Raw genomic sequence first — 22,015 nt, forward strand, 5'->3', positions numbered from 1 at the left:
AAAGCTACACTAGCTAACGCTGGGGTGGGGGCACCAGTGGGTGCTTGCTTCTTCTTGGGACATTTTGGAGCTATGTGGCCCACCTCATTGCAGTGATAGCAGGTAGGTGGGCCCCTGTTGTCTTTATTGTCCCGCCTGCCCTTAGAGGGCCATGGCTGCTTAGGTTTGGGGGTTTGGGATTCCCTCCCCTGGGAACTATTTTGGGGCCCTTCTGAGAACTCCTTTTGGTTACCCTTGTCCCCCCCACTCTTCTGCTGGGGACCCTGCCCACCTTTGGCTGTGGTACCCACAATTCCTCTGTGGACCCTGGTACTGGTCCAGCGGTCCGCCTCCTTAGCAAGCTCAATGGGGTCTGTCAGCTTGCTGTCTAAAAGATGCTGGCGCAGCTCTGGAACACAAAGACTACTCAAGTGCTCCCAACTGATTAAATGCAACAACCCCTTAAAATCAGTTACTTTACTGCCCTTCATCCAACCTTCCAGTGCACGCGAGTACAAATTCACACACTCCATCCAAGTCTCAGACTCTTTCTTCTTGGAGTTCCTAAACTGCAGTCTGTACTGCTCTGGGGTAAGGCCATACCTGAGACATAAGGCCTCTTTCATATTGGGGTAGGTCATGGCACCTGCTAATTCTAAGGGCTCTAGAGCACTCCTCCCAGATGCCTCAAAATGTTTCCACAGGCCCGCCCCCCAATGCTGATCAGGCACACCATTCATCTTCAATGCAATTTCATACGAAGTGAACCAGGCATAAATATCCTCACCCCTATGGTAATTCTGTACCAGGTCCTTGGGAATATATACTTTACCCCCATGCACTGGCTGCGCGCTGCCACCATTAGAACTGGCATCCACCTCCTTGGCTTTAAGATCCAGTTCTCTCATGCTCAACTCATGAGCCAAAAGCAATTTCTTCTCTTCTAAGGCGCGGGCACTTTTGCTCTCCTCCGCCGCCTTTTCTCTCTCTTTATCCATTTCAAATTGCTTCATTTGCATTCTCATTTTCATGACTTCCAATTCATATTCTCTTACTCTCTGGTTTTCTTGTAACTCTTCTGGGGTGAGGCCCCTACCGGAGTGGTTGCTGCCAGCTCCTGAGCCTACTCTGCCCACTGGCAGATCTTTGATTTGAAAACCATTTTCTACATCCACATCATCTTCTCCCTCTTGTGCCTCCCAATGGGCCATCAAGATTTTCTGCAGCTCCTCCTTTCTGTAGGCGCTTTTTATGGGGCACTCAAACTCAAGGCAGAATTTCCTAAGTTGCTCAACTTTGTATGAATACAAATCTCCAATGGCAAACTCCATCTCTACTTCTGCCTCTTTACTGGGTGCCTTCCCATGCACAGACATGATGTGTTGAAGAGTTACTCAAAAATAGAAAAATCAAAACCAAAAACCAGTAGTATGCGGTGGCGTAGTGGTCTGCACTCACTAGTGATGTACACCAATTACTGTGGGTCAAGTACAAATACAAGTTCAAATCCCACCGCCTGACCACCAATGTTAGATCTGGGGGTCTCTAGTTGGCAGAGGTAGGTACCACTGTCCAAATAGGGACCCTTGCTTCTAGTCAGGACAAGGAGATAACTCTCTAAGATAACCCCTGCTCGCCCTCTAGGTAGCTTGGCCTGAGCAGTCTAGGCTAATCAGAGGCAATGCGTAAAGTATTTGTACCAACACTCACAGTAACACAGTGAAAACACCACAAACTGATTCCACAACAGTTTAGAAAAATAAAGGTATTTATTCTAAAACTACACAAGACCAAAACGATAAAAATCCAACATACACGGTTCAAGAATATGGTTTCAAAGAGTTCTTAAGGTTGCGTTAAAGTTCTTCAAGTTGCGGTAAAAACAAACCACAGTTGCGTGAAAAGTTCACAGTTGCGTCACGTTTACTCACAGTACCTTTAGTTGCAACAAAGTTCCAAAAGCAGAAGCTGGTGCGGTGGAAAACAAGCGATGCGTCGCTCCTGAGACCCTGGGGAGGCGATGCGACAGCCCCGCTGCAGCAGCGGGCGTGTTGCGACGAATCCGGTCTGTATGGGGAGGAAGGCCACTTGTATGGATTCCGGTGCGTAGGTTCCGTAGGAAGTCTGTTCTCGCAAAGGCACGATGCGACGATCTCGTAGGTGCTGCGACGATCTCCGGGGCGACGATGCGCGGTCCAGCGGTGATCCTTTCTCTCGCAGCTCCTCGATGCGATGATTCTGCGACGACACTCGCAGCGACGTGATGCGGTCCGCAAGCAAGCGGTGCGGCGTTCTCACCCAGCGACGACAGGCTCTGCGACGATACTCGCAGCGATGTTCGATTCTCCCGCACCGGTCTGGTGCGTCCCGCAAACGGAGGATGCGACGTCTCTGGCAGCGGCGTCAGGCGCTGCGACGATCTCGACCTCCGTAGCGGCGGGAAACTTCTCGCACTGTCGGGGATGCGCTCCGCAAGCGAGCGATGCGACACTTTTCAATTTCGAAAGTCTCTCAAGCTTTTGTCTCAAGCTTCCCAGCACAGGTCCAACCTCCAGAGGCCCCACAACTGGATCAAGCACTCTAGGAGGGACAGAACTCACTCAGCAGAGTTCAGGGAAGCTGGGGGTGAAGTCCTTTTGTTCCTGGGACTTCAAAACAGGGAGCCAGCTCTTCTCAGGCCCTTGGAGATTCCTTTCAAGACAGGGGACACAGCTCACAGCAAAGTCCTTCCCCTCTCCTTGGCAGCAAAGCAACAGCAGGTCAGTCCAGCAGAGCAACAGCAAGACAATCTTCCTTCTTCAGAGTCAGCTTTCTCCTTGGCAGAGGTTCCTTCTTGATTTCCAGGATGATCTAATTTTCTGTTGTCAGGGGTCCTGTACTTATACCCCTAAAGTCTTTGTTCTCTTGGTGCATGTGGGCCCTGTGCCCGGTCTGAACCAGTTCTGGGTGGATCCTGAGCACTTTGTTTTGGTGGCTGCATCTTTCCTTTCAGAGTGAGGGGCAGGGTCCTCAGCCGCCCAGCAGGGGGGTGGAGCCAGCATTGTGGAAGGCAGGCACAGCCCTATTCAGCCCAGGTGCTAACTCCTCCCACCACTCAAGTCATTCAGCCTAGTGCTGACTCATCCATCCTGCCGGGGAGTTCCCCAGCCCCTGTCACTCACAAACCAGACAGTCAATACACAAACAGGCCCAGGCACACAGAAGGTTCAGACAAGAGAACAGCAACTTTCTAAAAGTGCTGTTCTCAAACACAGGATTTAAAAACAACCTTTCCTAAAAGATGTGTTATTAAATTCTGAGTTCAGGGATACTAGATACTTATGTCCTATCTTGTTCCTATGGGAAGAAATGCTGTTAACCACTGTAGCCAGCGTCCCCCATGTTAATCTATGGAGCAAGATAGCCTTACAATAGTGAAAAACGAAAATGGCTGTAATTCACTACCAGAACATGTTACCTGCACCAGTACATGCTCTACCTTTTACATACACTGCACCCTGCCCAGGGGGGTACCTTGGGCCTTCCATAGGGGTGACTGATGTGCACAAAAAGGGAAGGGTTAGGCCTGGTCAGTGGGGACACTGACCAGGAGGACATGGCAGTTCTAAACTGCCCATAGGCACTGCAGTGGCAGGCCTGAGACACCATTTTAGAGCTACTCATGTAGGTGGCACAATCAGTGCTGCAGGCCCACTAGTAGCATTTGTCATCACCAGCCCTGGCACACCCAGTGCACTTTACTAGGGACTTCATGGTGATACAAATATGCCAAACATGTATATTCAATCAGAATAACAATTTACCCAGGGAGCACTTACACTCTGGCACTGGTCAGCAGTGGCAGAGTGTCCAAAGCATCTAAACCAGCAAAAACGAAATCCAGCACAGCATCAAAAATACAGGAGGTAGAGGCAAAAAGATAGGGGAAACCACGCCAAAGATGCCAGGTCTAACACTCCCTAACTGTCATGAACTCTTGCTGAATTTCCTTAAGAACATTCCCTAAATTTTTAAAATCGAACCCTTCATCCATTCTGCTCGGGTGAGTAGTGACGTGGGCTCTTCACTCTGTCAATGTTCATTGTTACTCACTATGCTGACACTCCCAGGAGCAGAATGACGAGATTTTCCAGATTCCACCACTGGTTTTCCCACAGCACCAACTCTAATAACTTGTGGCGTGCAAACCCCGATGGAGGAAAGGGGAATGGGACTGAGAAGAGACAACCTGGCTTTCTGGCCTTTTCCACTCTGCTTCCTTCTTCTGCAGTAAGCTCTTTCCTTTTCTTTCTTTCTTTCTCTCTCTCTCTCTCTCTTTCTCTCTCTCTCCTTAGCATATGTGGAAATCACTGTAACAGAAAGCACACCATTACTATTCCTCTTCAATTCCCCTCTTCTCTCCCTCCAACTCCTTTACTCTCTCTCTCTCTCTCTCTCTCTCTCCTTACCTAGAGTGCCTATGGCTTTTGCTCCTCTTCTATTCTTCCACGGCAGTTTGTTACATCTGTGCCCTGCATTACAAACAATACTTTAGTACTCTTTATCACTGTAGCCTTTCTTTGTCCTTATTTGCACGCATTCATTTATTCACCCACTCACTCTCTGTCTTACTTTTTTTCCTTCTGAATTCTTCTTTTAATTTCTTATATATTTGATCTTCAAGAGTCAACACCGTCAACAGGACAACAAAGAAAATCAGGAACTGAGGTACCGGAAGGTGAGTATAGAGGTTTTCTTATTACTAATTCCTATTTATTCTAAGACTGAGAATTTCCCCAACTAAGTCCTAAATCCTAACTAATTAACTGACGCACAGAAGTGCTCTAACCTACGCCTAATCCTGGCACCAAAAATGACCCTATTTCCCATCTAACTGGATTCCTGACAAGAAGCGATTTCTCCCTGAAATCCCGTTGGTGAAGTGCGCGGTTCAGAAATCAACCGACGCACTTCACAGCTGGTCTAGACCTCATGCCTGTGTTCAGGAGCATATGACTAGACCAGCAACTGCCACTGCTGTTCTCCCTTTTGGGAGTACTGAGAAAAATGCCTGGTTGCGCGCAATGATCACCCGCACCCATTTACGAGCAGGTGATCCTTTTAAAACCGGTTCATAAGCAGATACGAGGAGCATCAAAGTGCCTTAGCTGCTTTTCTCTGTACCCTGACTCCTGGCTGGCTTGCCCACCAGCTTTGAGCTGTTGCTCAAACATAAATTTACCTTCAAAAAGCAAAAAACAAGAGGTGTTCGGCAAAACAGGAACAGTTGGTTTAATCAAACACTTCGGCCGGGAGAACAGTTACGAAACAGAGTCTGAAGTCTGTCTCAAAGTACAATTGATCTGAGCGGGGTTTTATACATTTCTCTGGGCATCATAAAACTATTTCAGCATTACTTTTTAGGTAAATAATGAGGGCCGTTGTCTTGGAGTCATAAATAAGGTCCCCAATACCAAATGCAGGTGGGCCTAAACCTTACGTGGCTACGAGGGCCAGTGTGTAGCATGTCCAGATGTATTCCATGAGGCATACATCACTGCATGTACTGTGTGTGGTGTGTTCTGACTGGCTTAGTGTTCCATACATGATGTGACATCTGACTTTATGCAACACATTGCCTCCCTGGAAACTTTTTATTTAACCTCAGTCAAAATCATAACACTAATTTCGAGCTCATTTTAATGGGCGAATTTAACATTCATCCCTACAGTGACCTATGTTACGCAGGAGTGCAGGAGGGCCCAATTGGCTCAGTGGTTCCCCATTTTGAGCACACAAGGCCAGGAGAGGCTCTCGAAGAGTTGCTGGCCAATTTTTTTTTTTTTTTTATTGCAAGACTTTATTGCCATTTCCAACAACAGTACATACGTGCGCCTACAACTCTGAGGCCGGCTTAAAGGGTTCCATATGATTGGTATATATGCAATCGTTCAGGCCTTCTCCGGCCGTTTGCATTCTACGGATCTGAAAATTTGTTGGATCTCCAAAAACAATTAGTATACGGACATTGTAACCACTTGCATTTTATATTTTATGTAAAACAAAAAAATGAAAAAAGAACTTAATACGTGACTCAGTATTAACAGACACAATATTTCTCCTGCTTATCGGTATTAGCTCTACCCTGTTGGGTGTCGTATCTACAAGCCTCACTTGACTCCACCTCCCCTTTCACCCAACCCCTCCCATCTGCTCTTCCTGTATAAGATAAGGCGTATGTCCATTGAGCATGCCTCATTCAATACCCCGTAACAATCAGACAATTTCCGCCTCGTCCTCAGAACTATCGATGTCATCCTCCGGCAGTGGCTCGCAGATGTCCCCTCTGTAGGTGTTCCAATGCTGCCAGATCCCATTCCACTTGCGCGGGTTGGCTCTCACCTTGTACACCGCCCTCTCTGTTATCATGAGTGTGTCCATATTCCTGCTCCATTGCGCCAAGGTGGGGAGCTCCGCCGTCCCCCATTTTTGTGCAATGTCCCGTTTGGCTGTCATGAGACCTATCGTGGTCCACAGCCTACCATAATATGTTAAATCAGTAGGCCCCAACACATTCAACAGGCACACACGTGGGTCTAGTGTTAGTGTGGTTTCTAATGTTTGTGCGATGATACGGAGTACCCGCTGCCAATACCCCACGAGGCCCGCGCAGCTCCAAAGTGTATGTATGAAAGTGCCTACTTCACCGCACCCCCTAAGACAATATGAATGATCCGCCCTCTGCAATTTGTGTAGAGTCGTTCTCGTGTAATATATCCTGTGCAGGATTTTCAGTTGTACCAGGCGGAACCTAGCTGATATGCCTGCCTCACGTGGGGATGCAATAGCTGCGTTCCATTCAGATTCGTCAAATTCCCCGACTTCCTCCACCCATTTATCTTTCAGCTTTTCCAGTGGGTCAGGTAGATTATTGAGCAGTTTACGGTACGTTAGGGAAGTCGCACCCTCCTGCATAAAGTCTGTAAGCAGGCGGTCTTCAAGCGGTGAGGACTCCGGGGGTGTGGTGTCTGGTGGGATCACTGCCAGAAGGGCATGTCTAATTTGTATGTATCTAAACTGTTCTGTGTTTCCCAACTCATACTGCTGCTGAAGGGATGCGAATGGGAACACCCCCTCTCTAGACCACATGTCTCCCACAGTTGATATCCCAATGTTGTCCGTCTGGGTGAAGCCCTTAGTACGCCTCAAGTGTCCTAATGCCTTAGTGTCCCACAGCGGTGTGAGTTTCGTGATGATGTTGCTGGCCAATTTTAATGTATTTGAATCAAGCCATACCGAGGGGGAGGCAAGGGCAGTTACCTATAAGGGTACTGACCCCGGCACGGTGATAGATTATATTTTTATGACGTCTGGAATCTTACATAGGGTTGTGACGCACAAAGTAATTGTTTCGATATATAGTGATCACAAGCCGGTGCTGCTTGAGTTGCGCTGGGGCGACCCCATGGGCATTAAGAACAGCTCTTCTCAGGTGGGATCTGCTATACTCCCCAAGGACCAAGGGAGAAGGCTTAAGTGGGCAAAGGTAGTACCCGATACTTTTTTTCGAGGAACTGCTGCCTAAAATTCAGGGTAACATGGCGATTTGCCAGGACTCCAACGCTACCAATCAAGAAATTATGTGGGCCTTCGAGACTATATGTGCACATATCTCTACATAAACACACAAGTAGGCGGATTTGCTATATGTGATCTGCACATCACATTTAGTCTCTTTTCATGTATCAAAGCAGTGTATCATATCATCCCACTATTGAGTGCAAACTAGGTGTGTAATGCTTATCCACCTAAAGCATTGACAATTAGACAATCTGCCCACCCATGGTGTTACAGAATATCACATCCATAAAGTACAAAGAACACCTGTGCACAACATATCCAGTCACTTTTATTCCAGTGCCTTACACACGTGTGTCGGTGAAGCTTATGGCGTCTTACTGATGGAACTTATCATGGCTCCTGAATGAATATTTTGGAAGGGCTACACTTTCTATCTTATGTGCTTGGAAACATTGGATTAAATAATCAGACGAAGCGTACTTTTAGAGGGATTTATTGAGACGAATGTTAAGAAATATATAGTGCAAAGGATCATTGAAAACCTGCCTTGAGAAAGCCCGGAAAGGGCGAAACACGCGTCAGCTGTGAAGCACTTGATTTTAACAAAAAGAAAATAAAGTATTTTGTCTACACTACGTGATTCCCTTGGATTAAGAAGGAGTGTCTGGAAAAAGAATTTGCATTGAAACTTTGTGCTTAAGGCACTGGGATAAAAGTGACTGGATATGATGTGCACGGATCACTGAAATAATATCGACTACCAAAATATCGACTACCCAAAATATCGAGGAAAAAATATCTACAACCAAAATATCGAGTTTGTATGTACAAACAGGTAAGTACAAAAATATCGAGTACAAAATATCGTTTACAAAAATATAGTTGTAAAAAATATCAACTTTAATAAAAACAATGTTTAATTACATTAATATAAAAAATTAATTACTAAAATATAATTAACAATACTTAAAATAACTTTTAATAATTAAATAATTAATGAAAGTAAAAAAATAATATTTTTTTAATCATATTTTTTAAAACATATATATATATAGTAACAAAATTTAATTAAATAATAGCCAATATTATTAACGTACAAATACAAAAGAGTAAAAATTACTATTCCCACTGCAAAGAGTGCAACAGTGGATATATGACGTTACAACGCAACTTTTACAACGCATTACCATTACAACGTAAGTATTGGTAAGTATATAATAATTATTTTAATGTAAATTATTTAAAAATATTTAAATATAATTTAATTTAATTTCATTTCATTAAATTAAATTAATGTAAATTTAATTTTACTTTATTTTTACACTGTACCCCTGTACCCCAAAAACCCAAAACTGACCCTGAACCCTAAAAAAACCCTTTACCCAAAAACCCAAAACTGACCCTGAACCCTAACAATACCCCTTTACCCAAAAACTAAAAACTGACCCTGAACCCTAAAAATACCCCTTTACCCAAAAACTAAAAACTGACCCTGAACCCTAAAAATACCCCTTTACCCAAAAACTAAAAACTGACCCTGAACCCTAAAAATACCCCTTTACACAAAAACTAAAAACTGACCTGAACCCTAAAAATACCCCCTTACCCAAAAACTAAAAACTGACCCTGAACCCTAAAAATACCCCTTTAATTAAACATAATTAGCAATTAATCAATTAAATTAAATTAATTACCACTTACATTTTAAATAATTAACAAATATTATTTAATTACCAATTAATTAAATATTACTACCAATTAATACATTTACATATTTAATAAATAATAATTAAATTACTTCCCACCCTATTCCCCTATAAACCCACAACCCGCTACAGGAAATACATTATTTTAATTTACATAATTAGCAATTAATAAATTAAATTAAATTAATTACCAATTAAATTTTAAATAATTAACATATATTATTTAATTACCAATTAATTAATTATTACTACCAATTAATAAATTTACATATTTAATTAATTATAATTAAATTACTTCCCACCCTATTCCCCTATAAACCCACAACCCGCTACAGAATAAAATTACACAATAATGTAAAAAAAATCATTAATTAAAAATAATTATAACATAAAATGACACTTTTCACACATATTATAACATAAAAACACTATAAATAATTACATATTATTTAAAAAACGATATTTTTTACTATCTAGATTATATACTTGGATATTTTCACTTTCTATATTATTTACAGTCGATATTACTTCACTTACCTTAAAAACGATATTTTGGCTGTCGATATTCTGTCCTGTCGATATTTTCTCCAAACGATATTTAAAACTCGATATTCTGTCCAAACGATATTTTGGAGTCGATATTATGTCTGTGCACCGATGTGCACAGGTGTTCTTTGTACTTTATGGATGTGCACATATCTCGAATGACTTGTCCACCAAACCATGTCATCGGGGCAACAATCAATTTAAATGGTTTGACTCTAATTATGGGCCCTCGCACAAGCACTGAAGAACACCCTGAGAGACAAGGCACTTGTTGCTGATCTGAGGAGGGCGTACAAGCAAACAATCACCAGACGAAAAAATGACATAAAAAAGGCAGCATGGTAAAAATTACTCTCAATTGATGTATTGCCCGATAGTGGTCAGTTCTGGGCAACGATAAACCAGCCTTTTTTTTATGACTCAGAAAATACAATTATGGACTGTGTCATTCCTGAAGACAAATGGCTTCATCATTTCGGAGAAGTTTATGGCGACTCGGATTCCGGTTCCCCAAGTGTTCCACTGTTGGTGCCCGAGTCCGCGCCCCTACTTTTTAATTATGATGAAGTAGAGAGAGCAATTTTAGAGACCTCAAAAAATAAGGCCCCGGGGCCGGATGGAGTCCCTGCAGATCTTTATAGACATTCACCCAAACTTTGGGCTAAGGTTTTAACAAATGTCTTTTATGCTGCTAATGGTAACATTTTCCCTGCCACGTGGGCCACCTCCATCATTGTACCGATTTTTAAAAAGGGCAGCGAGGAGATCCCGCTTGTTACAGACCCATCTCCCTGCTAGTCTCTGCGGTTAAAATATTAGGCAGAGTCTTATTGTTTAAATTAAGGGATAATATAGAGAGCCGTGGGGTCTTGTCAAACCTACAATATGGGTTCAGAGAAAAGAGAGGCACCCTGGACCAGTGTTTGAACCTGCATCTCTTAATTTCCAAATATACGGTAGCGAAGGAGGGGTCATTATTTCTGGCCTTTATGGACCTCTCCTCGGCCTTCGACCTGGTGAATAGGGCTAAGTTGTGGCCAATCCTTTTGGAGATTGGCATTGACCCTTCACTTGTCAGCTTCATGGCGTCCCTTCACCAGGAGTTGTTTGAAACGGTCAGGGTTACTAAAGAAGGCAGGTGTACGAGCTACTTCAAATCAGAGCGGGGAGTGAGACAGGGCTGTATCCTGGCCCCCCTCAATTTGACTATTTATATTAATGGATTGGGAAATCACTTAGATGCACCAGGTGTGGACGTACCGCGTGTAGGAGATGCAATAATACCGGCTCTCCTATACGCGGACGACGCAGTCTTACTGGCTCGTACTGGGGTGGGACTACAGAGACTGTTGGACCTATTTGGGGATTTTATGGATCGGTTGGATCTGAAGATTAACGCAAAAAAAATCCCATTTAATGGTGGTTGGCCATCACAGAAACAAGTATAAATCTAAAATCTTTTTGTGCAAGGGTGAGGTTGTCTCCAGGGTCCCTGTATTTTCCTATTTAGGGGTTCTCTTTGATGAGAAGGGTACGTGGGGCCCTCAAATTAAGGCCAAGAGTATATCTGTGGCAAGATCTACGTCAGCTCTTATGGGCTTTTCAAAACGGTTGGGGGCCAGGCCCATGGGGGCCCTTTTAAAAGTATACAACACAAAATGCATCCCAATTGCCACATATAGCTCTTCTTTATGGGGCTACGTATCTCATGAAAAGATTCAAACAGTGGAAAACAGGTTTCTGATATACCTTTTGGCAGTTCCCCAGTCTACCCCAACCTTTTCGATCCACTCAGAGGTAGGCTTGGAATATGTTACAGATAAGCTGAAAATAGACCCATTAATATTCTGGGTAAAAACATGGCTCAGCCAAGAAATAACTTTGAACCATGCTATTTTGAGCGATGTTGTGGCATTGGATCATGCTAAAAGGGTACCCTGGCTGGAAAATCTGAGAAAAACATTCAAACAGTTAGGACGCCCGGAGCTTTATTTAACCCTATCTTGCATTAGGAAAGAGGATGTCAATTGGATCAAGTTGCACTTTGCAGAAAGGACTAGATTGGCTCGTGAGGAGCAGGAATTACTGAAACCGACAGTTAGATCGCATTATATGCTTTTAATTTCTCCCTCACTCGAACCATATCTAAAAATAGTGACTAAACCCTTTCATAGAGTCCTATTGACGAAATTTAGATTTAACCTGATACATTATTCCCTGGGTACTTATCAATCATGGGGCAAACCAGAAGGTTGCCCGCCCTGTAATTGTGACAATTTCTCGCAACAAGATACAATGCATTTTATTATGTTCTGCGGGTTTTATTCAGGAACAAGGGAAAAATATTTGCTACCAATCTTGAGAGAGGCTGGCTTTATCCAAGTCAGACCTGCTCTCACTTATCTTCAGATGTTGAGTAGCACCCGCAACATTTTTTATGTGGCTAGTTTTCTAGTTGCAGCAATTAGAATTAAAATGAAAAATGTGCCATTAAATGTATTAACCTAATCGATTTTTAATAACCAATCTGATTTTAACTTGATTAACTGCATCGTATTTGTTCTAAAGGGGCTTGCACTGAGTTTGTAAATATATGAATCGTTCACTTTTTCGCATGTATGTACATTTTTTATGTCTTTTATGATTTTAATTAATCGAATAAAGTGTATTTGACTGACTGACTGGCTGACTTTATGCTGTTATGGTAACATGCACACCCCTCCGGCCATGTGTGCTTTATTGGGGCCAATCTCCGGATCCCATTGTGGTGTCGCTGCACATATCTTTGGGATTGATCTGAGTTTCCTGTTCAAACATTTGTCTGCTGGCGACGTGCCACCCCATCCATCTGTGGCCTGTCAATCAGTAACCTCAGAACCAGGTTTCAGAGCCTGTCTGACCACAAATTTCTGAGTTGGGGTTGATGGAGAGTTCATGATAGGTGAATTCGATAATAGTGATGCAATTTTATTTCTATATACAAATGTATCATTGTGCACATCGACACCAACTGTTTTCAATAGTAACAATACCTAATTATTTAAATAGTCTACTCACAGCTAGACACCTCCACCATTCCCAGGATTTGATAGATTTTCAGGAGCTGCCCATACAGGTAAGAGTGGTGGGACAGTGTGGGGGGAAATCGACAGATTACGACGACAAGACGGCAATGTGGGGAGCGCAAAGTAAATTGTTTTCTTTTTTAAATTTTATTTTACCTCGTCCTCACCACCCCTATCCCCTGCCCCAGCACGCTTACCTGCAAGGGCTACTGACGAATTTTTTAATCACTGCTACATCACACGCCTTGCCCACTGTGTGAAACTGATGCCCAATATTCCCATCAAACTGAAAGTAAAATGACATTTAGTGTTCGGAATGGTGATTACATTGTGGGACATATGTACCAGGCTTGAGAATAACTATTGCTAATGCTAGTTAGTGGCAGTTTTTTTATCGCTGTTTACAGTGGAAAACTATCGCCATGTTAGCGACGTATTTACAAGACGTCCCTGGTGATAGCTTCAGGGATTGGAGGTGAAAACTGCCGCTAACAATAGCGTGATGGTGATAGGAATTCCGGCATTAGCGGGTGAAAACCAAAGATCGGCACATTGGCGGCAAGAAAACGTTGGTCAGCCCACAGTGAACTTTCTTGCCTCTAATGGAGGAAATAGCCCATCAGTCAACCACCAATAGAAAATAGGCAAAAAATACAATGACATGCAGAATGAAGCAGCCAGGGCCAAGTGCAGCACACATCAACAACCACCTCAAGCCACTCAACATCCAGGATGACCAGGATGAGAGCCTGGATGCCTTTGCTGGACTTGCATCTGGAGTCTGGTTGCCTCACTGGACCTGTGTCTGGGGCACGGATGCCTTCGCTGGACCTGCGTCTGGAGCCTGGTCGCCTCGCTGGACCTGCATCTGGAGCCTGGATGCCTCGTTGGACCTGTGTATGGTTGCCTTGCTGGACCTGCATCTGGAGCCTGGAGTGGGATGCGGAGGAGCTGTGGAGTCGATGAGCCGTGGCAGTAGACATTGAGGTGCAGCGATCGCGCGTATCTGGTGGTGAAGTCTGGCAGGTCACATGGAGACATGCTGCTGACCTGTGTGGGAAGACCACCTTAAATCCATTGGAGCTGTGAATGGTATAGGTACTCCTGCGCACTAATGTAGGGAGGTCTGCATCGCAAAATACAAGCCTCCACTACACCGGGTTGCATGGAGGGGATTACCAATGGTGGTCTATGCCTTTCTGCATTACAGGCCAGATGATGTTGCGCTGGCCGGACACTATGAATGGTGAGGCCCCTGAGCTGTGCCAAACCTGTGTGGTGTGAGCGCAGCAACTTCATGCCTAAGGGGGCCCTGCTGCATCACTTACATCAGGAGGTTCTCCAGCTGACTTTTGGTGACTGCTGTACCCAGGCTTGTGAAATCCCTGCTGGCTGAGACACAGGTTTGGAGAGAGTGCTGCAGATTGAGCCATGGTGTCAATGTCCAGGTAAGGAGAAGTTGGGACATGTAGCGGAGGAGGCACGGGGGTTGAGTCGCACAGGCCTAGCACCTGTAGATGATGCACCCCCAGTGGCAGATAATCCGCTCTGGCGGAAGAGCATAGCCCAAATTCTTTTAAGAGGAAAAATCATCCCATGATGATAACTTCCTTATGTAATCGTGCTATGTTTCCTTCGCGGGCGGGAGGGTGGGTAGGGGTGCTTCACTCATGGAGCACGTGGCAGGGGCAGAATGGCATACCCAGTCAAGTGCGCAATGACTGTTTGGTCGGCCCACTCAGTCTGCCCAAAGCAGTCATGCACACTGTCGTGTTCACAATGCAGGCTTCCTTACAGCCTGCATGGAGAACATGACCCCCCCCTCCAGACCCTGGCTTAACGCCTTGTCCTGGTGCCAATGACCAATCTCAATGCCCCATTGCAGCGCTTTTGATTGGCTTAGGAGAGAGAGTATGGCTGCCTACTTCCTGTTCCTGGAAGCAGATTCAGGAGAGCAGGAGCAACGAAGACATGGAACCCAGCCTCGAGGTAAGAGTTCTCTCATTTAAATATTTATTATACCCGCTCACACACACACACCCATGTCCACACCCAATCCAGCGTCCTTTCTGCCGTTTCCCAACTCCAAGCTGTCCAGCCCCCCGCATCACTTCTCAATAGCGGCTACTGTGCAGCCATGCATAGCGGGCGTACCCCTGGTGTGCCAAAGGTATATATGAAGTTATGACGCATACCATTAGATCGCATTCCATTACAATGCATTCTAATACTAGGCATAATGCAAAAGTAGGGAAGGTGTTGAATAGCCGAGATGTAAATATTCCCACTTCAGTGAATGCAACCCTGAAACTAACCTTTGCACCCCAAAGCAAACCCTGAACCCTAAAGTTCAACTTTAAGCTCCCAAAACACACCCTAAAAATCATATTTGACCCAAATGCACAACACAATTTTCCTAATTGACCCCAAAATACACCCCATATTTCAAATTATACCCCATAAAACACTTCAGATTTCAGCTCCGACACCCAAAACCCATACCCACCTTAAAACTAAACAAATATCCCATTACTGACCTCACAATGCGTTGTAATGGAATGCGATGTAAAGGCACCTGCGTTGTTGGGGTTGCATTGTAAAGGCATTACGATGTAATGCCTGTGTTGTAATGGACGTCTCCTGTGCCAAAGGCAAGCCATAGGCAAGCCCACCTGTGTCCGTCTGCCCCTGGACGCACTCAGCACCAAGCACCCTTCCTCTTGGACACTTAACAACAACAACAATAGCACCCTCCTCGCCATCAACCCTGGATATCACATCGCCTGCCAGGACCAACCTCTGTTCCGGACCGGACATCACCATCACTAACGGCTACTAAATCACCCACAAGGATCGCCCCGACCATACAGGAGGAGACATTGCCAACACCTACAGCAGCACACTCTGACTGACCATGCACTCTAATGACCCAACGGTGCCCATGGAACACCTCAACTTCCAGATCCGGAACAAACCCAACCCCATTCTCTGCGGTACCCTCATCTGCAGGTCCTCCGGGCCATGGACCCCCATTCTCCGATACCATTGTAGACCTCATTGTACACCAGGCTCTCCTATCCATCAACGACATTCTCCTCGGTGAACTCAAGTTCCACCTAGACAACCCCAGTGAGCAGAACACCACCCCCTCCTGGGGAAGCTCCCCAACATCATACTCAAGCAGCTAGTCACCGCAGCAAGCCACATGGCAGGACACACCGTCGAGAACATCTCCTCCGCCAGCGGGAGCTTCAACAACAGCCACACCACTGGACTCTTCTGGACCAACCATCATTGTACACATCACGTCTTCACCATGCCCACTGTACACCACCACCATCATCGCCCCCACTCACTGAGACTGAAGTTTCGTCATGTCAACTCCCTCAGCACCACCACCCCTCCAACGCTTTCAGACGATGGCACAGCAGCGCCCAACCGCAACTGATGGATAGGATATCCAACTGCGCCGACGCCAGGACACCCCTCAAGGACAGCACTGCGTCAGTACCTTACGCCTGCAATCAGGCAGGCATAAGAGTGACGCAGTGCCACAGAAATATGCTGGCCCCATGCATTGCTGGAGTTGCATCACGGTTGTGACACGACTGCAGCAATGTGTGACTTTTGCGCAGACAGATACGTCAGGATTCCAAACGTACCTGTCATTACTTGAGTCATGGAGCGCTGTCCAGTGAATACAGCACATCTGTGGTGTTGCAAGAAGCGGGTAGTGAAAAGTGTTGCAACGCTGTCTTGTCGCACCACTGCAACACTTTTTCATGAGAAAGGCCCAGGAATGCACACTATCTTATTGATGGTGTGCAGTCCTGCCCTGTTGTTTTGTCACTGGAAAGCACAGCAACATTCCTTGCATCACTGTCCTGCCTCTAACTGCAGTTAAATACAGTTTGTTTGGTCCTCCAAACTTCAAGATTCCCCTTGTAAATATTGCGAAGTCGGGTTAGCAGATGTTTTTGCATGAGAAAGCCTCCCTTGCATGCCATTATCTCTAACAGAAGTGGGGATCTTTATAATGGACGTTTTTGCCTGGAATCTGTCGCTAAAAGCTGTTAGTGACAGCTTGCGAATAACGGTGATAAAAATACTGCCACATTAGCGGCAGAAAAGTGCCGCTAACACAGTGTTAACTTCTGCTTCTTTGTATGTACGTTTACAGCCTTAGAAAAGTCCCAGGCTTGGGGGCCAGTTGCAGGGGTGAAACATGTGATGGGTTTTCCTACCAAACCAAATAAAATCAGTAGTCACCTATTGCAGAAAAAAAGTTACAAATAACCTGCAGGTTGTCCTTTATTATTGTTCATTTTACTTAAAGATATAGGGCCAGATGTAGGTGGCCAACTAGCGAGCGCTAACGCTGAAATTAGCAGAATTTCAGCATTTTGCGATTCCTTATTTTCATCTTGCATTTAAGGAATCACTAATTGCGATTCCTTAAATGCAATGTAAGTAGCCCAAAAGAAAGTGCACTTTAGCCTTAAGGAATCGCTAATTACCACCAACTTCAAGTTGGTGGTAATTAGCGATTTTCTTTAAAAAAAAATATTTTTTGCTTTTTTTAAAGTGCCATGTGGCACACATTCATGCCCTTAGGGCATGTATGTGCGCCACATGTGCACACATGCAAATTTCAGGGGTGCAACAGGGTGTCCTTTTGACACCCTGGCACCCTTGAAATAGCTCCCGCTATTTGCGATTCCTTAATAGCGAATCGCAAATAGTGAATATCTTCCTATTCATTCCTATGGGCCTCCTAGCTCATAGGAATGAATGGGTAGATATTTCTTATTAGCGAATCTCAAATAGTGAATATCTTCCTATTCATTCCTATGGGCCTCCTAGCCCATAGGAATGAATGGGTAGATATTTCTTATTAGCGAATCTCAATTTGCGATTCGTTATTAAGGAATATTAAGGAATTGCAAATATTTTAGCGATTCCTACCTGCATTCAATTTAGTGAGTCCATAATAGTGATTTGATAAAAAATCGCTATTAAGGACTCGCTAAATTGAATTTACCTACATCTGGCCCACAATGCAGCGTTTAAACACCTTTACTGAGTGATAAATGTGTAAATTATAACTAACATCAGGTAACAGGGCTTCCTTGTTTCTTAGTATGGTTATCTCGAATAACAATCAAATGATTCACTATTGGATCATGAACGGCTAAAGCCAATGCTGAAATGTTTTGCTTCTTACCTTGCTGTGGTGATCACTCCAAAACAACGCTGCAGTGGCAACTGTCTCCTCATATACCGTATATTGAGCACTAGGGGTCAGCTGCCCCCGTGATAGCACATTTAGAGAGAATGCAGCAAGTGGTTTACATCGTTGATTTGATCAATCAATCAATCAATCATGGACATTTATATAGCGCACTACTTACCCGGAGGGTCTCAAGGCGCTTGGGGGGGGGGGTGCTGCTACTGCTCGAACAGCCAGGTCTTGAGCTTCTTCCTGAAGGAGAGGTGGTCTTGGGTCAGGCGCAGGTCGGTCGGGAGGGAGTTCCAGGTCTTGGCGGCCAGGTGGGAGAAGGACCTTCCTCCTGTTGTCGATCTTCGGATGCGGGGGACGGCGGCGAGGGCGTGACTGGCTGATCGGAGGTGGCGTTTGGGAGCGTAGAAGTTGATGCGGTTGTTGAGGTAGCTCGGGCCTTGGTCATGTAGGGCTTTGTGTGCGTGGGTGAGGAGACGGAAGGTGATTCTCTTGTTGACGGGGAGCCAGTGCAGGTCTCTCAGATGTCCGGAGATGTGGCTGCGTCGGGGGATGTCGAGGATGAGTCTGGCTGAGGCGTTCTGGATCCGCTGGAGTCTCTTCTGGAGCTTGGCGGTGGTTCCGGCGTAGAGGGCGTTGCCGTAGTCCAGTCGGCTGGTGACGAGGGCCTGGGTGACCGTCTTCCTGGTGCACACTTTACATTGTGTTGATGCATTGGTGAGGGGGAATCTCGACAATCCCCCTGATATGAATGCTGCCTAGGTGTTCCCTATAACATTGGCCTTAATCCACAGCAGAACTAAAGAAGCAGCAACAGTTGTCATGACATCAGCTTCCAAAGCTACTGTAAGAGCAAGGGCTACTGCAGCAAACACAGCTCTTCAGACTAGGACACAGACAGCAACTTGTTCTCAGGGATGATGTAGTCTCTGTTAACCATCAAAATCCCTATTATTTAAGCCCCATGTACTTTCATTCTATAAAAACATCTTGTAATTAATTGTTTCTGTAAATGAACAAAGCTTAATAACAAGTCCTGGGTGAAACTCAAATCACACTGGTGTGAGTTGCGTAATTTTGGTGATTTCGCTTTTTGCTTGTTACGTGAAATTCCCGAAATTATGCCACTTTGCACAATAATGTGCCATTTACAGTAAAAACATACTTCAAATGCCCCATTCACAGTAAAAATTAACCTCAAACACATAAAAACAAGAGAACACTAATAGCTGCTGTTCACGATGTATGTGTTAAATGTGTCCTTGTGTCAAAAATGGACAGACTTGCATTTTACCCAATTATGTGCAAATTAAAAGTATTGAAATGACCCTCATACCATGGGAGGATGCTCCAGTTTTCACCCCAGATTTATTCATGGTGGTTTTTCTGTCACAAGGACACAACTCCAGGTTTATAGGGTCCGTCATTGATGTGCTAACAGCACAGTAATCAAACCCTGGGGCTGATCGTGCAATGTTCCTGTAGAATGCTGCCATCATTCGAGCACATCGAATAAAATCTTCCTGGTCTTCTCAATAGACAGTCCATGAATTCAGTATTCGTTGTTGAGCTTTTAACAGAAATGTGCTCATAATTTGGGCACTTCCAGGTCCCATAACAACCAGTCCTACAGCTGAGCTTTTCCTTGAGTAAAACCTTTATTACAGTGACAGGACCCCCATGATGGTGGTTCCTGTAAATGTTAATATATGTCTGCTGGACCGGTGAAAATCTGCAAAATTCGGAGCAAGGTTACTTCCTCAGGGAGACAGAGGGGCAGATTTACAAGCCCCTTGTGCCTCTTTTACGCCGCCGCTGAGTCACTTTTGTGAATCCAGCTCTATGGTGCGGGGTACCTACAACGTGACGCATCTGGGAGATGCATCGTGGCGCATCTGGGAGAAGCATCACGTTGTAAAGCCCTGCGCCACAAGAAGGTGTTCCTGAGCAGTGGGGGGCGTTCCAGTGCAGGAACACCTCCTAGAAATGGCTGAGCGAAATCTACATGATTTCACTCAGTCACTTTTAGGGCCATGCTGCGTCAAAACCCTGCCCCTGCTTGAAGCAGGCTCAAGGATTGATGCAGCATGTTAGAGATAGGTCACCCCGAGCCTTGCTGGAGCTGCGCTGCGCTTGCAATGCAACTCCAGCAATGCGCCGCATTTCCGCTGGGGATGCGTCACACATCTGCCCATCTGAGCACCAGGGTGCGCCGCATTTACAGTGGTGGCGCACGGGTGGGCAGATGCGTGGAAACTCTTCTGGCGCATCTCTGCTGATTAGCAGGGATGCGCCAGAAGTCGTAAATCTGCCCCGGAGTATTTTACTTTGTCGCCCTGATGGAGTAATTACCATACTACTCTGACATCTACATCGCCCTAATCTTAAAACCAGCATTATGACTGAGCTAAAAAAAAAAACACTGCCACACATTTTATGAAGGTCATTTCTATTCCTTTGATGCACACCTCTCTGAGAAGTTCCTGTAATGCTGAAAATGACTGAGCAGGGTGATTAATCGATACTTTCAGAATAAAATATACATTTCACTGACCTTCCACCTTTAGTTCCACTACTGCTTCGTCATAGAAAGATCCTGAATCATAGAAACATGTGTACAGGCCACTATCCGAATACCGGACGTTGTGTATTATCAAGGACACGTTGCCAGCTTTGATGCCATCTTTAATAAGGGTTGTCCTGCTTCTGTACTCTGCCATCTGGTTTTCTACCCGGTCCTCTCCGTCACGATACAAGTGGACAAGGTCCTGGTATTTGTATTTAAACCATCTTATGGTCATCTCGTGTGCATTGATCTCGGGTGACAGGTGACATGGTAACACTGCATCTTCTCCAGGAGGGATGACCAGGGGCAGATCCACTCCAATGACCGAAAATCTAACTGAGAAAGAAGAAGACAAAATACATAGAATAAAAAAGAGAAACTATATAGATGGACAAGAGAAGAAACAAGTAGCACGAAATGTACTAAGTGTAAATTGGGGCACAATACTCATATATGTTGCATGTTTTCCTGTTAGTGTACCATATAAAGTGCAAAGGCTCATGGACCTGTGTGAATATCAAGCCTTCCTAGGGTAAGTTACTTTGGGTAGAATCCTCTCTAATTTAAACTGAGACTACAATCTCACTAAGTACATGCCAAATAAGGTATAGATTAGGTTGATGTAGATTCCTTGTTCTGTATTGGATTCTTATTTTATTCTGTGCAAAAGATGCAGCACGCAGATTTCAATCCTTCAGAACATCCCAATACTCTTGGAATGAGACAGTGTTTGTAGGGCAAGCTCTCCATCTGACAGAGTGATGGAATTATCACTCCACCCCAGGAGCCTGCTGAAATCCATCATAGCGTTCTGACAGAGAATTGGGGTTTTCTCATCAAAACTGCTTTATCTCCTTCTCCGATCTCGAACATCATATCCGACAACTCCTAAATACATAGTCCGTACAACATATCTGGTCTGCCTAACATATGGAGTTCAAGAGATTTATCCAGTATTTAAAGGACACTAAATATATCTTTAAAGGAAGCCCCTTCATTAATTTCATGGCAGCATTTCGCAGAGTTACCAGTGGCTGTACAATTAACTAATTTTGGGTGGTATATTTGTCAACTTGTCTGGCAGAATAAACTTGAAACACGGTGGAGCAAATAACAGAGCTATTTGGCATACACTAAATAAAGTGGTTATACCTGCGGCGGTGCAGATAAGGGAACTATTTCTAACCAGTCTCTGTTATGTCCCTCAGGCCCTTATTTGTGTAGCAGTTTATAGTCTGTTCTGGGTATATAGCACTCAGAACTCGTGGATAATGTCAGCAGTTCCACTGGTTTGCATTCCTGTAGGTGTATGTTGCATGATTTAACTTAAAATCCTCATGCCGTCTATGAGGAA

General features: G+C 44.7%; 1 protein-coding gene across 1 annotated transcript in view; it reads right to left on the reverse strand.

Annotated features, from left to right (window-relative positions):
- Nucleotides 1–21,537, reverse strand: part of LOC144752847 (butyrophilin subfamily 1 member A1-like) — a 662,516-nt gene extending 640,979 nt beyond the window's left edge. Inside the window, exons 1-2 of the mRNA XM_078640685.1 lie at nt 21,478–21,537; nt 20,650–21,040 (exon numbers count right to left, since the gene is read on the reverse strand). Of these exons, the coding sequence (XP_078496811.1) occupies nt 20,650–21,040; nt 21,478–21,537 (451 nt within the window). The remainder of the gene's footprint in view (nt 1–20,649; nt 21,041–21,477) is intronic.
- Nucleotides 21,538–22,015: the final 478 nt, after the last annotated feature.

This window comes from Lissotriton helveticus, chromosome 5_1 (assembly GCF_964261635.1).
Source record: "Lissotriton helveticus chromosome 5_1, aLisHel1.1, whole genome shotgun sequence".
Lineage (NCBI taxonomy): Eukaryota > Metazoa > Chordata > Amphibia > Caudata > Salamandridae > Lissotriton > Lissotriton helveticus.